Source organism: Temnothorax americanus, unplaced genomic scaffold (genome assembly GCF_048541705.1).
Source record: "Temnothorax americanus isolate GAGA-0224 unplaced genomic scaffold, ASM4854170v1 Scaffold3, whole genome shotgun sequence".
NCBI classification, from domain to species: Eukaryota; Metazoa; Arthropoda; class Insecta; order Hymenoptera; family Formicidae; genus Temnothorax; species Temnothorax americanus.
In genome coordinates this window covers 9,002,129-9,019,110 of record NW_027509442.1, presented here as the reverse complement: position 1 = coordinate 9,019,110, position 16,982 = coordinate 9,002,129, and the positions used below count along the sequence as shown (strand labels likewise).

Genomic DNA, 16,982 nt, shown 5'->3' with positions numbered 1-16,982 from the left:
GGGTCTTAATCGTCTACCGCTAATATTAAAAAAATTCTTGCCTCTCGCGAAAGGGCTCGTACAAAGCGATATATTTACGGTAATTTTACGGTAGGTCTCGATGCTGCAGGTATATGGCAAAGAGATGAATATAGAGGCGAACCTTTCGCATTACCTGTTTTCCTTCGATATTCAAATGTATCAAAGGCGTAAATTTATTCTGTAGCTTTTTGTGCATTATCTTTGGATGAAAGAGAGTGTGCGAAATTAATATTTAGGATTTCTAATGCAATTTGGCGAGTTTTACTTTTATGTTCTTTAAGTATTTTTTATATTGCCATCCGTCTCGTTATCAAAAGTGTTTTGCGTTACAACAAATGGGTGTACCAACCGCGTCTTTAACGTGAAAATCTGAACTTATCGACATTATTAAAATGTTCTACACACACATATACACAAGGAGGTCTGTCTTTGTCTGCAATGTCTTTGTCTGCCGCGTTTCAATTCCATCCGACTATCATTCGCGATCTTCCAGAAGATAACGCGAGCGTCCGGAACATTGCTGGAATTCTCCACAATGAACCATATCTAATAGCCGCGTAAAACGAACAATTCGCTATTTATCGGAGCGTGGCGATCAGCCAATTCATTTCTTTTATTAACGTCCGTCGGTATGAATCGGAAGCGACGCGACTCGGATTAAACGAAATTGAAAACTAACCGGATCTTTGCGTTGAATGAGCGTTGACATGTCAAAAAGTAACGAGAAGGGTAATGATTTCACGAAATTGAAAATCTGAGTATAAAGAGTAACCTACTGGGTTTTTTTTTTCCTCCGATAACTTAATGCTCTATTATTTATTGTTTCGCTGAATCTTATTTACTTATTTTAATTATCGGTTGATTATTAATAGAGCTTTCGACTTACGCGATGGAAACGCGAAGTTCATTATCCACACAAATGTCGACCGGTATAACCGAATGCGCAGATGGAATACGAATTTAGCCGACGCGACGATCGAGGTCGGCTTTATTTGCCGCCCCGTTCCCGAAGCTCAGGAGGTAATTATTCGGATAATCGTAGTAATCCCTCGCAAAGCTCCGCTTCTCTCGTCTCGTTCCGATCGCGAGAATCGATTAGTGCGTACACTCGTGCGAGTCCGGCTTCTCCGCGTTGTAATGGCGCGCAGCGGCTCTCATTTGCATGAAGAATCGATTACGCAGATTCCACCGGGGCACAGGGATGTTTTTCCTATCGCGAAGATCTGCGTTTAACCATTCGTTCTTACAAATTGGCGCGGCTGACCGTGTAACTGTAGGCCGCAGATCATTGTCGCTCGTGTTTCATCTGTGTTTTTTCAAATGCATTTAAAAAATAATATTATCTTTAAGGAACTCCGAAAGCCTTAATATAATTTGTAAGAACTCTAAACTTTTAGAAAATAAGAAAGCTTTTACAATTTTCGTTGAAATAATAGTCGCGCAACTGAAACCGGTTACGAGGTCGTGTGCGTGTGGACCTTCCGTCTATGAAAACCGAAGAAAGGAGAAAGTGGAACGTAGCGGCGAGTGTTGCTGACCCACAATCTCTTTCGTCGATATTCTCAGTTTTTCTCTTTTTCTCGACTCAAAGAGAGTGTTACTTCGCGTACCGTGAGTGCTCTTCTGACAAGAGATTACTTGCCGACATATTTAATCGTATCAACCACGATTTCCAACTTTCTCTTACGGATTCTTATAATATCTCTTTCGGAATCCGACACTTTACATGCAACAATCCAGTAATTTGACAACGTAAAAGCTTCTACATTTACACAGATTACCCAAGAAATAGAACGAGTTAAAATAAATATTAACTCTGTTACTCGCATGGGATCTAAAATACACCCCTGCCTGAAAAATCTATTAAATTCACAGAGTAAAATGTTTTTACATCGATTGAATGCTGCGCAAATTGCTTCGCAATTAAAGAAAAACTTTTACACGAATTTTTGGAAGATATACATATATAAAATATTAGATATCAATTTTTATTTAATTGTAAATCATCAAAGAAAATAAAAATTAGATCTAAAAATATACCCCACACGTAATGTACGTTAATATTATTATTTGAGAAAACTGAGTCACATCGACGTCATCCTCGATGACTCGTCAATTGGATTATTCGCTGTAGAAATGTGAAATAATTATTTTCACATCGGAATTGAGCAAATCGACAAGCGTTTTTTGTTGTTACGTTGAGAGATCTATAGCGGGGAATCGGTATCCTCCTCCTTAGTCCTTGCGTGCTTGAACATTTCTAATTCGCAGACGCACGCATTGCGTACCTATCCTATTACGGCGACGCGGATGTAGCGGATGTATCACGATACGCGAAGTCACGTATAAAGGTAGGGAATTCCAGCGGCGACGATAACGGTAAGCTGGATTCTTTTTATTGCGAAACGGCATTCCCCCCTGCGCTTATTGTCTCGCGGAAAGCGCGCGAGAAACCGCTCACCAATGCGTTCGCGACGCGTGCATCGCTCCGACGCGACGGCCTTCGACCGTCAGCATCGACTGAAAAATCATTGAAACGCGGAACGCGCCACGATGCAATTTTGAAGCATGCCGAATTCCGCGACGAGTTCACGATGAACGGGGGCGTTCACGCTTGTAGCGTTCGCCATGATGCGAATATGCGATAAATGCAAAATGTTTCGCGCGTTCAGTTGCACATACCTCTTGCCGTTCTTTTTTCCCCCGTGTTTTTTATCCGTGTAGTACCCTCCGAAACAATCTGATACTATTCAATATACTATTTCGGCATACTATTTCAATAATTCAAAGTATCGAATTTTCATGTACGAGGGTGGCTCAGAAATTTCGTGTGTATTCTCGTATAAATTATGCTCGATATTATGAATAATCGAATATTATTTAGAGGATGGTGTATTAAATATAACGTAAGAATTAAATTGTGGCAACTAACATGTGTAAATTATAAGAGAACGATGGAAAAATTCATGATATCATAAAACAATGCGAACGTATATTGATCTTAACAATGTCACGGAAACAAATATATTCAATATTCTATTTTCTGCTCGCTATAACGCAACACTTATAATTCCTATCTATATATATGTCAGTGTTTTAATAATTTAAGTCTAATTACGAAATTATTAATTTCTGTACGTCTTTAAATCGCATTTGATATTATTAGAACTCGTCTCTTCCTCGCGCGTATGTTAAATTTCACATTTATATTGAAATTTCTCGTAATATTCTGCACCACCATTCTGCTGTTATAACACTTTTCATTGATATCATGGATATTTAACGCGTAAGCCCATACGATCAAATTGCATTCCACGATATATACTAAATAACATTCCAAATAATATAGAAATAATCCACATATTGCACTGACCATTTTGCAAAGCGTTCTCACTGAGATATCGAATGTTATAATCTGACGGAACATGTTTAGATATAGAATTGCATCGCGAATACGATGTAACGCGACCTTCAAATAATAAGCATAACTATAAGCGCATGCACAGAGTGAATGCAAAGAACTTGGTCTGTTAATAAGTCTTTTGCATGCATTATGCCTTCGTACAAGCCTCAGGTACGTACCATTACATTGCGATATATGTGCATTGCGAAATAGAAAGTGTCAATAAATCTCGATATTAATTGGTATTTTATCGCAAGGAGTTTAATATCGCTTGTCTTTTCTTATCGATCGCTTGTCGATGCGTTTATTCGCCAGGCAGCTACGATTATACAAATCGTGAAATCAAATTTGCGCACGGTAATATTCATGAAAAAGCGTGATTACGTAATTAAAGATAAGTGCGCTGACGTTTCCAGACGGTTTCGAAATTTTATCCTATGGATTCATCTAATTAAAAACGTTTGCGTGCATACATGGGTATTTTATTACAGCCAATTTCATCGCGAATATTTTATATTTCGTGAAGTGCCCTTGTGTAATTAAACTTTGAAAAATTAAACCGTAACATTTTGATCATTAATGGGCGGTAATGTAATGATTTCACAATCAACGATCAATGTCGCCTTTGTTTTAATTGCAACATACATTTCACCCTGCCGTGCGGATGAGATATATTCGGTCGCGCATTCATCCGCGCTTATTAAAAATGAAGTGTCTATTTGCAAAGGAATGTTTGACAAGGTCTAAGCGCGAGCCAGCATTGTCACATTCGTTATTGCCGTCGTTATGTATAGCTGTCGATTGCGTTTTTAGAAATTAATGCCCGCATTCTCCCACGGCTTGCGTTCTGCGTTCATTGTTATGTATTCTAAGGGCCAAGCGCGCGCGACGCTGTTAAAAATTTATCAATACGCGAGCCGCGCAAATATCGAAACAATGTTTCATTTCTCTTGCTATAGGATCTTTCTATCGCTGTCATACTTTTGTAATTTAGCATACTTTGACAAATTTTAAAGAAATAAAAGTTAAAAATAATAAAAGTTAAGAATTTATTAAGAGTTAAAGAGCGCGCTAAGAAAGAAAGAGAGTAGAAGATTTTATTTATTTAAAAAAATAATTATTAATTTTTATTTTTTAATGATACTGAAGAGAACAAGTTAATAACTCTTTTTAGTAGATATTAGATATGATAATGTTTGTATCATCTATTTCTTATTTCATTATTTTTGTTTAACATTTATTTTATTACAATTTAAATTAGAAAGTTAGAAACATTGCGTTCATATCTGTACATATATGCGAAACATAATGTCAATGATAAATTGTTGCTACTATTTATATATTTTTGATTTTCATCAAGTACATTGAATAACACTGTTATAGAAAATGATGTTTTTATACGGCGAAGATTATCATTCCGCGTAATTATCGTTTTCATTAGGAGCAGACGCGCAGATTCTAAGGATGAATGCGGGCGACATTCTTAAAAATTTATAAGACACCACCAGTCGCGCTCTCTCGCCGACTTTTCAAGCAGATCCTCACAAAAGCTGTCTTTCTCCAAAGTTTTTGTCCGACCCTTTGCTTGCGTGTCGCACCCTCAAAATTCGCCCTTTCTCGTATCCACGGTTTATAAATCTTTAAAAACGCATCGAGGTACTGAAAACCGACGGCGTCTTTGTTCGACGAGCTCCGTTTATCCGTTACAAAATGTCTGGAATATGTTAAGAGTATGATAAATTATTAAAGAATTACACACACACAAAATAAATAATTCACTATTAGACTTGCGAGTGTGTTCAAAGAAACGATCAATACTGTCAACTTGATTTTTCTTTTTATATAAATCAATAAATTAATAATTAAAATTAGTTAAATTGTAAAGGTAAAATGTTTGACGTCTCACAATATTCTTATATATAAGGAAGAAAAGTAAAAATCTCCTAAACCTTTTTAAATATTCGTAAAGCTAACGAGGCTGTCTCGTTATGTTTCAGCAATCATGGCGCACTTCTTCTTCCTGGCTGCTTTCTTCTGGCTGAACACGATGTGCTTCAACATCTGGTGGACGTTTAGGTGAGTCGTGATTTACTTCCCGTCATTGCTCTGTTTTCAGATACCGGTCAAAGAATTTCATTATGTAAATTTGTAAATTATGAGGTTGATTTTGTGTAGCCTGTATACTGCTTTAATCTCAGCGATTATGCGAATGATGTGAGCATAAATGAGGATACAATTGCATTTGTAATTTGTACGTCCTCTCGCGCGATCCAGTACTTTTTATAATTACGTATGGATGAATGGTCTTTAATTAGCCCCAACGTGCCGTAGGCAAGAAACGTACAGAATTTCCCTGAAATTTAGTTCAATTATTATAATCGTTCGCTTGCCTACGGACGATTTATCCGCATTGTATAATTATTTCGGACTGTAATGAGGCGACACGTTAATTAGAATTTATTCCGCCATTATCGCATATCGATATTCGTCGGAATAATTGGGTATTTTGTTATTTTAGAATAAAAGAGACATTAGTTAAACCCGTCCAAATCTAACTCGCATTTTATACGTTTACGAGGTAAATAAAGCGAGGCGGTTGAAGCGCATCTCAATCTTCCTAGACTTTCCGTTGCAATTCGCTTCAATCACCCGATAATTCGGAATTCCTTTCGAATCGTACGTAGGAATTAGCTATTGTTTCTGCAACGTTTAACCGTCTCGCTTTATTTAACGATACACGTGTCAGTGACCTGTACGGCATTTTATTATAACGCAATAGATCGGCGACTGAAATATCCGTACTGCTTCGAAGTATTTTTTTTCTCTCTGTTGTTTTCGAACATTTTTATCGATAACGTCGTCAGGTATAACAGCATTCCGAAAATTCCGGTTTCTCTCCGAAGGAAGTAGCGGATTTTTACGACCCTCCAAAGTTCCGAGCATTGTCGGTTTCGAAGTTTCAAATATTCGTGATACGAAGTCAGATATCTATCTGATGGCTATACCTACCTGAGAATCTTTCACAACTATGCTTTGTAGTATTTGTTTCTAAATAACGGGTCGCACATAAGTACATCATAAGTATGCGTTTCATGCTTGGTATTTCCGTAGAATATTTCTGGACAAAAATATATCACTTTCGTAGAGCCAATTAACCCATTAATTATGCGTCATGATCTATAACCGAAAGATGCATAAGTACTCTGATTACTAGCGAGATTGCCTAGATTGCTGTTCACGATGAAAGCTTTGCTCGTCGGGAGAACCGAATGCACGGGAGATTGGATCAGGATCACTCGGTCGACTGGTTAATGCGATGCAACACGGTCACTATAACGGGTCTCGTTCTCGGTACTCGTGGTTCCACTCTCTTTTCTGTTTTGTTTCTTTTTCGCCTGTTCTCCCCTCTCCTCACCGCTCCGTTTCTCGTCATGTTTCTTTGCATTGCACGTTATTTTCATCGAGTCTTCTTCTCAATCGAGAACTTATCCACCGTCTGCATCTCGTCACGCGTAATTATCTACGCTCGCAGTTGGACGTGCCGATTTATGACACGCGGCACGAGGTAAATTGATAACAATTTTAGTTACGCAGAATCATAACGTAAGAATTTGGAAAAATTCGCATGCAATCGATTTATGTATTGATTTTTATATTCTTATATTCATATTTTATTCGATCAAATCGAATTGCAAATCAGGTCGGTTTTGCATTAACGATTTCAAATAATATTCGTGAAAACAATTGTGGCAAAACACGCAAGCGATAAAAAAGCGCGCGTTAACACATTCCTTCTTAAAAATGGTTTCCATAATATCGCGTTTTTAACTCGTGCCGTGTACCTCGTAACGTTCGTTTCAATTCGCGTCCTTCCTAATGCGCGGAGATAAACTCGCACAACAATAATACACCGGAAAACGCTAACTAACCGCGCGTAACCAACGGTATCTCCCGACTTTTCGCGGGTCGGTGGCGTGGGTGGCAGCTGAAAATATATAAACGCGCGCGGTAAGCCGCGGTAAGCATGTATATCAACGGCCCTGACTTTTCATGATCAATGCGGTTCGATGAACTTGCACTCTCGCATCGTTCACACTTTTTCTCCATATTCGCGTCTCTTTTTCTCTCTTTCTCTCTCTTGCGCGCGCGCATACGCACGTATGCACACGCACACATGTCAAAACTGTCGGCGACACGTGCGCGTGTATCCACTTGTTGAAGTGTCAGCGGCACGTTGCGCGTTCACGGTGGCTGCCTCGTGTGCCCCGTGATTTTCGAGCTGGAAAATTATCCTGATGTCATTTGCGGCTGCATGTGCGCGCGCGCGTTTCTGCACGGTCGTTGCACTGACCACCACTGTTGCATTGCCGATGATCTCTTTTTTTTTCTTACGGTCTGTCGACTCGCTACTGTCAGCGATGTTCGCCTATCGCTTCGCTCATCACCGAATTAACGCGTTGTCCCATACGAGATGTTATTGCTCAACAAAGCGAATAACGCTAACCCTCGCAAATTTCAGACGGACAAATGCGCGAACGCATGGACAACTCGAAATGAAAATAATAATACATTTTCGACATTTTTGTACGTGTTAAATGACTTAAATCTAAAGATTATCTCTAACTTTTAAAAGAGAGCAGAGAGAGAGAGAGAGAATAAATGATTGATGAAAAATCGATCACACCGCCAAATAACTTAAAACAAAATTAATTATCTTTGAAACATTTTTCTAAGAGAATATTTTTCAAACTTTTATTCGTGTAATTTTATTTAAAAAAAATGTTTTTTATTTAATCTATTAAAATTTTTCATTTTAGGATAAGAATTATTGTAAACATATACGCGCATAGCATATAATATATATATATATATATATATATATATATATATATAATAATGTATAAATAACTTTACATGTACTAACAGTACTCAGAAGCAATTTCTGGCAGTTTTCTTTGTAAATGGCTCTCAAGGGAAATTATTCGTGCAATGAGAAGACCAATGTGATTCGCGACAAGATCGAGTTACATAAGATATAATTTCGCGCAAACGTGATGGATGGTGAAAAAAGAGACTTCCTTCCGGGGTGGACCAGTTAGATAAACATTGCGGTTACAAGAAGGCCGTTGTGTCTTGCGAAATTTGATGAGTACTCACTCACGGAGGCCCAGTTTCAGATATTGGGTCACGTTCCTCTTGGCAACGACTTCGACGTTCAAACAAGCCGTCAATGGACGAGAATTGATCTATTTATAATTAACTGACCGCAAAACCCGAATGCGTTTTTTTTTTTTAAGACCGATAAAAGAGATCGAGGAAAACAAAAGGGCGGCGAATAGAAGGTAAATCCGCGTTGCAGGAATTCTAAGAATATTCGGCGAAGCAGAAATTTGTCGAGTTTCGAGGTTCATTGATGCGGAATTTAGAAGCGAATTAGTAGGAAAACCGAGGGAAAAAATTTGGTGACTCGAGAGAACGAGGGAAGCAAGATAACGAGTTGCTCTCGGGGGCAGAGAAGGGAGATTAATCGACTATCATTGTGACACGGTCGCTATAAATCCGGTATGCTTAATCACGGTATATACTTAATCTCGTCATAGCCTCTTCTTAGTAGATTAAGCACTTTTTTAATGCTAGCGTCTCGCAGTTGATAAGATGATAAACGAGATATTAACAAATTACACTGTCACTTAAGGAATGAGGTATATTTTCTTAGGAGAAAATATATGTAGATTAAACGGATCGAGTTACTTTAGTATACAATTTGATAAAGTGCAAATTATATACATTCGCGCGTATACATTTATTTTTAACTGCATAAAGTTTTTTATAAAAAAATATTTATTATAACGATGTCGTCATCAAGATTATTTTAATCGCATCACTCACTCATTCGCACGCGGCCGAAGAAATCGAGGCGGTCAGTATCGAGAGCGAGATAAACGAAGTTAATGAATGAACTAGTCCTTCGAGAGAACACTGAACAGAAGAGACCTTAACGAACTGTCCTTTAATACACACACGGCAAAACACTCGACCGTTTCACGCAGGACGATGTACGCCGGCTCTGTTTTGCTTTCCGCCAACTGGCTCGACTGTTGTTTTGCAGGGAGTCTTTGAGATTAGTTTTCTCGTTGCTGACAATGACTGATTGCGTTGCTCAAACTGAAGGCGAATTCCTTTTTCCAATAAATTATCATTGAAGCACGACAGTTTTAATAACTGCGACATATTGATTCTCTTAACATCTTTAGAAACGGTTTTCCGTTCTCTCCCATAAACCGTTGCTCATAAATTTTTCTTTGCTCTCCTCGAACCGCGAGAATTCTCGACTTTAATTGTACGATCCGACGATAGACATTTTTATAAAGAGTGTATTACGTTTATTACGTGCCCTGCATTTACTCGCGCGTTACGTAAGCATTGGTGGCAGAGCATTTTTATCAGGGAACAAAACGACAGAGATCTGCCGAGCGCGGATTAACTTCGTGAAAAATCCATGCTCCGCTTCGGCACGGCACGGCAGATGCTGGCGGTGACCGGAATGCAAATTCGTTTAGAGAAGAAACGCTAAATGCGCGCCGAGGTCACGCAGCGATGCGTGCGCGTACCGACGCGACGGCACAGCGCAGCGGTTGCAGTGACCGTGGGAAGCTGCTTGGAAGATGTTAGGTAATTGAACAATTTCTCAGAAAATAGAGGCGCGAGAACGCGTATCGGGATCACGAGAAAGAGATAGAGAAAGAAATAAAGAAAGGGAGCGAGAGAGAGAGAGAGAAGGGAAGGCGGAAAACATAAGCACGGGAAAACGCACGACACGGCCTTCGCGTGCAATTAAACGTAACGGTTGATGGCATCGGGTTCCCATTGGTGTAATGTCGCAGGCGCTACTAATTGACGCAACGAGAGGTTGCGTCGAATGCCCTTCGGTTGCTTCTGTCACGGAAGCTCAATGCAAGAAAATTACACGAATCGGAATCGGTTGGGTCGATTCAATTTACCCCTCGCTCTATATTGTAATCAACGACGTACTTGTAAGCGAATATCGTTGGACGTATAACTGAAACAATAGAGTGTATGTTCATTAAAAACGGATCTCTATATATAGAACGCTGTTACTTGATACAATTAAATTATTTAAGTGATTACTATAGTTATTCTTGAATATCGTTTCACTCGACTATAATAATTTTTTAATCACAATTAAAACAAAAGTAATTTTGATGAAATAAACTTAATAAGATTAATTGTGATTCAAAAATTATTAGGATAAGAATTATTGTAAAAATATATGCATATATAGCATAAAAAATTTATTTTCCGAATAAACATGTATGAAAGACACAAAACGTCAATATTATAGAACAAAAATCATTTTGTCGTTTCGCAAGCGATGTTCGTTTTATTCCTGTTTATTCGAACATTCTAAATGTCGAGGTATAACGGCGCGTATTACTCGAACGATCGTCATCATCGGTAGAGACAACGCCAAGTGCTATAAGCTCAGTATTTGAGATCCCTCGGGTCAGTGCTCGAAAATCAACAAACCTAAGAGCGAACTTGCTCGTCCGGAATACATCGAACTCGATTCGAGTAAGGCGAGATACTCGCGAGAGATCCGTGGCCGGCGCAGTCACAGGCAAATGCAGGAAACATGGCAAACCGACGGCCACGACCGCAAACGCGACGGTCAGCGAGATATCTTGTTGCGACGGCGGCCGCGGCCGCAGTCTCGAGGATCCAACGAAGAAGTTCCTGCCAGGCCGAGTTCCGAAGTACGAAGTCGAGCGGTTAAGCTAATTTAGAGCCACGGACGGTAGAGTAACCCCGGTAGAGACCCACCTCGAGAGCTATCGAGCCCAGCGAGATCAAGCGAGGTAAAGCGAAATCGCGCGTACAAGTATTCGATTCCGAATGACTGAAAATTACTCTACCGGCTGCAACAAGATCCCAACCCTCTCTGACAGCGAGTCTTCCCTTTACAATACCGATCCTTAATTTACGAGTGGAAGATAGAAGGAAATTGCCAAAAATTGAGGCTTGGGATTGAGAAAAACGATTTGCATCGCGCTCTGCGCCCCTTACCCTTACGAACTTCGAGATTAATTTTTGTCTGACGAAAGCATACGGTAAATAAATACATATATAATCGAGTACATGAAATATTTATAACGTGGATTCAGAGACAAAAATGTAGGTTTTCGTAGATGTGACTAAGAGTTAAGAGTCACCAAGTTAATTTCTAAATTGGTTACCCCCCCTCCCCCACAGCACGCGAGAAAGTTCCGCAAGGAAAAAAAACACCGCGCTTTTCGTCTTTCTGGAGCGGGTTAATGACTTCGGTATCCCACCTTCTCTTCTTCGCGGCGCAGTTCGTTACGCGTTAGATAATGCATGCAAATTGCATTAACGTAACGTGACTGCCGGCTCTAAAAGCCCGCGGACCTCGACCGGTCTGCTAGTCAACGACCCGCCCGTGTAAAGATAGACGAATCGTCGTTAATATAGTAAACGAAAATTGTATCGAATATTGAAATATGTTTCTGTACATTGCACATAAAAACTAACCGAATGAATATAATGTGAGAGAGATATTTAGAATATATAGAGATATAAAAGAAAAAAAAATATATATATATATATATATATATATTAATAATGATGTTACTTTATTGTTTCAGGTAAGTTATTCCGTCACGTTTGACAGCCATCATTTGTGGGAGCTGTGTACGTAAGTCTTGTTATTTCTAATAAATTAATGAGTAGTACAAAATAAAAATATTTAGCAAATATATAATAATAAATATTGCTGTTGTATGCTCCGATTTTTGTAAAAACCGATTATTGGAAATTGACATACTATATTTCTACGGAAACAATACAATTAAAATATATACATTTATTTGTCAAAATATTTTTAAATTAACTTTACGTTTGGTAATATTTTTGCACGTATAAATTATTACTTCTGTTTCGACAATTAAATATTATCCGTATCTTATTACTCTTATTATACATTTTTCTGCTGAAATATCATTCTAATAAAGTTCTCGCATGTGATATTTTTTAATACGTATCTCAGCTTGAGATGTGTGAACTGGATGCATCATTTAGAGTCCAGTTGTAAATTTTGTACATACGATAATGAACTTTTACTAGACGTACGTTGTCTGCTCGGTAACACATCTTTCTTGCGACCTCGGAGCTGTTTTACGACCTTTATTTCGTACCGCGTTATACTTGTAACCGTGTTGAGAAACGAATTTCATCATTGGTCGTCGCGGTGCTTATGACTGCACAGGTTTATACAATAAACCTCGAGCCTATAATCCGCGAAAGGTTAACGGCGTTACTATACCCTATCCGGTATGAACCGAAACACGCTTTCTCACCGATGCAGCTTCGGAATCCCGCAGCCTATTTATGTGACTGTCGGCGGTGTCACAAATGCGTTCCTCGCGGGAACCGCGCTGGCAGCAAACCGACCGAGTGAGTCACTCGAGCTTGAAAATTCAAAACGCGTGCCGTCTCTGGTCGCTATTCCGCTTTTATCCCGGTTTTTCGGAGTCTGGATACTCGGACTTCCGCGCATTGTGATCTTTCCGTTCAAATTCGATTTGTTCCGGATGCGCTCGTATCCGCGGACCTCCTCGATTCACGCGCAACTGACCGTATCGAATATCTCAATAATTGGTGAGGCGGCATCTTGAGAAATCTATTTTTCCTATTTGTCGGAGAAAATTGCTGTTTTCCACTTTTAAGATTTCGATTGAACGTCGAGTAACGCTCCGGCGTCGGCGTCGTTTATTCTTATCTCCGTAGTTCGCGTGCGAGCGTTATTACTGCGAGATCCTTAAATAAAACCAATAAACTCTACTATGCTGTAGAATCAGCAGGTATTTAATAGGGAATAATGTACGGACGCGAGTTCCTACTAACGTAAATAATTACAAGATAATTGAAACATTTATTGCCGCCAGATTTCGTATTAAATCTCTCTACGCATATTGCCAAGTATTGAGATACGAGACGGGGTTTCCAACTTGCCTCGTTAGCTACCGTAGAACATTTTCCCCTTCCTCCCTCTCTCTTTCTTTCTCTCTCTCTCTCTCTCTCTCTTCGTGTTACATATATACATGATGAGTACCGACTCGCGCGGCCAGAACAGTCGAGTGAATCACGCGAAGCCTTTACAACTTACGCGCCGAGGTTCTCCTCGCACGAAACTCCATCGGGGTTCTTTTCGCCCGCGTATTTTTGACTTTCTCGTAGAGTACGTGCTGCATGAAAGATATTTTCTACGAAATGAAGCCGCGAGCCCATTACCATGATCGACATGCCCCCCCCCTCCTCCCCCGGCGCGTGATGAAATTCTTTGTATTGCGAACCGTGATCGCGAACGTGTCGTAGGGGGAACAGAATGGAAATGAAATCACGACGTGGCGGGTCCGTCAGGACATCGTGGCCGATTTTCTTCGAACCGGATCGGGGAACATCTCAGGAGCGTTGCTCCTCATTCGAGCCGTGTCGCGACTACGTAATGCGCCATTTGCATAACACAATTGCGCGATACAGTCACGCAGGACAACGCTGGCCCGCGCGTCCATTCGACTCCGTGCATTGTAATAACGCAAAATAATGATGTATTATAGTAATCAATATTAAATTGCAGCTATATCTTTTTGCTGTTTCGAGTTACCTATAATATACCACGGAACAGTACCGCGCGCTTCGCACGAAGGCATAACATTCCTTCATTTTCTTATCGTCGATCTATGTTAGCTCTCTTGAAAGCTTGGTAAAGCGATGCGATGTTAATAAAGATACTATCGCAATATCCTGTTAGATAATTCAGGAAAAATTACACGCATTAGACGCGTGCTTAGATACCTTTCCTATTAATCGTGTTTTCTAACTATTATTAATGTTATGATTTAATTGCGGGTTAATTTGCCGCGGGCACATCTCGTCAAGAATGTATTGAATTTCGTAGATCATCGGCGCTCGTCGCGGGCCAACAACGAGGTGTGTGTCTTCGCAGACATTCGCGAGAACAAAAGTTGCCTTGGCGCGAATGTACCTTCAAACACCACTATATCAAGAACGCTTCTCCGGTATACTGTGAACAGACCGAGTAAATCATGAACGGTCGTTAGAATTCAGAGCCTGGTTCTCTTGAGACCGGAGCTGAGAGAGGGAGAATCTTGGCGAGCGGTGCCAAAGATTCGTTCCGCGGCGTGTACCTCTTCGTCGATACTTTTACGCTTTTCCTCTTTCTCTCGTTCGATTTCTTCCCTCTCGTCTATATACCTCTCTCTTTTATCTTGATTTTATCTTGTAATAGCGTAACCCTACCTCGCGCTTCTATTACCACCGGAATCCAGAAATGGGCAAACATCCTGCGATAAAATTCTCTACCCACAATAATCGGTTTCCTAGCAGACATGCCATTCATTCCTTCGTCGTATTTAACAACTTTTGGCTTTAATATTTTATCCAATATTTGACCGGTAATCAAACTGTTATTGTAGTAGAGGCATGTAAAATGTAAAATAAACATTCCGTTATTACGTTACATGCTTTTTTCACGTAATTTGAGGGAATTTCTTCGACTATGTTCCTTCTGTACTCTTAGATTATCGCTCGTTTGCCGATTTTTTGGAATCCCTCGTTATACTACAGTGTAATCTCACGTTCCATCGTACTTTTCCGCGTGCTTTCGTAATCACGTTAAAATTCCTCCTCCGTGATCTCCGGCCCTTCGGATCCCCCGAAGTGTTCGCTTCGTTAGCATACGTTAATTTATTGATAATTAATACGACGGTAATTACTTGGCGTTTCTTCGCTTTGTACGCAGACCCCGGGAGATCAACGGAGCTAAATTTCTCGTCATTATCTCTCGCGCATTCTTCTCGTTATGTAGCCGCGTGTACCGCGGGGAACCCGCCGGGAACGTCACGCATGTGCGAACATGCGTTGCCGAGGCTGGTGCCAAGTTACGCACGACAATCTTTCGCCGCATCGCCGTTTTCCATTTTGCACTGCTTTTCATGACGTAATTCAATAATAAACTGCAAACGCTTTTACAAGCGACATTTATCGTATGCGTATATACGCAAAGTAATACGTGACTACTAGGAGAGAAGCACGCAGTTCATTTTGAACAAAAATATATCTGTGTAGATTTAAAGTCTTATAGTTTCTCTCAATTTTGTTGCAAGAAACTGCGAAGAATTAAAGTGTTGCAACTTTCGTGTATTTTCTTCTTAACAACTTGCAGAGAGCCGTTTCCGAGAACGTTAATTAAACTTTACCGAAGATTTAGCTGATTTCTTTGTTCTTTCCTTGGGAAAAAGCAAAACAGGAAAAAGTCTAGCGAAAAATCAGTCAAATTTCAATCGAGTTTTATTGACGGATTGTAATAGCACTAATAGCACGATCGCGTATAGGCAAAGCAAAACCAGTTTCGCAATTTCGCAACAGAGTTGACGTAGGATCCGTTTGCTCAAAAAGTTTTTACGTTCGTTACATCGCAGCTGTAAACCTCGCATAGCGTTCGCTTATACACGGGACAAAAATCTCGATTACGCGATGAAACGAGATCGAGGACGGCGAAATGAACGACCGAGCGAAATTCGAGGGGGGGGGGGAAACGCGATACGACAGTTTAAAGTTCTCGCGGCCGTTTGTACGGGGACGCGGGGCATTTCAAATCCGTGTATTTATGAAAGAGCTTATGGAGCGGGAATCGAGCGAGAAGGTATTGCGTCGATGCACGAAACGACGCAACGTACATACAACTCGCCCGGCGAGTCTCCGGCAAGTGAACCCTCGGAAGCGTGACATTGTCAGGGATCGTATTGCACGATACGCTCATCCTCCGTGACCGTGGCTCGTAGTGATCGCACGCTTAGTCAGTCAGGGTTGGTTGAATTTAAACCGGTATACGGTGCCATGCAATGGCAGATACAAAAAAAATCAGCGGCCTACCTCAGACCATCGATTAAGCAATTTTTCAATTCGAAACGCAACGACACAATTCTTTCGAGTCTCCCATCTTCTACGTTTTGCTCGCTACAGATTGTATATGTATTTAAGTAGAAACAATTTTCAAACACACGTATCGTATCGTATTTCGGTTTTTAGTCAGCAACGAGCGATCTTTTGTGCGTATATTCCTTCTTTATAAATTCGAGCGAAGATAAGTGCTTTTTATATATCTCGAGTATATATAAATATAAATCGCCTAATAAAGTTTATAAGTTATGTAAATTGTGACAAAAGAGAATTTAGAACACAATAAGTGTTACAAGATTGTTTATTAGTATTTTACAGAAGAATATACATGTCTATAAGCATACTATAATACAAACATAATACAAATCTTAAAAATCACATTTAGGAAAGGAATTTAAATTCGAAACGCGTAAGGAACATGTTTGCTCGCGTTTCGAGCGCCTGAAGTTTTATCCCGTTCTTCCACAAAACGAGATCGTTTTTGTGAGAGCCGGTCAAAGCCACGCGCGGTGTAGCGAGCTCGCGGAATGACGCTGGGGCG

General features: G+C 40.0%; 1 protein-coding gene across 2 annotated transcripts in view; it reads left to right on the top strand.

Moving 5' to 3' along the window:
- Positions 1-16,982, top strand: part of Mthl1 (adhesion G-protein coupled receptor methuselah-like 1) — a 128,983-nt gene that overhangs the window by 42,213 nt on the left and 69,788 nt on the right. For both annotated transcript variants that reach the window (XM_077411845.1, XM_077411846.1), the window contains exon 4: positions 5,422-5,500. In XM_077411845.1, the coding sequence (XP_077267971.1) occupies positions 5,422-5,500 (79 nt within the window). The remainder of the gene's footprint in view (positions 1-5,421; positions 5,501-16,982) is intronic.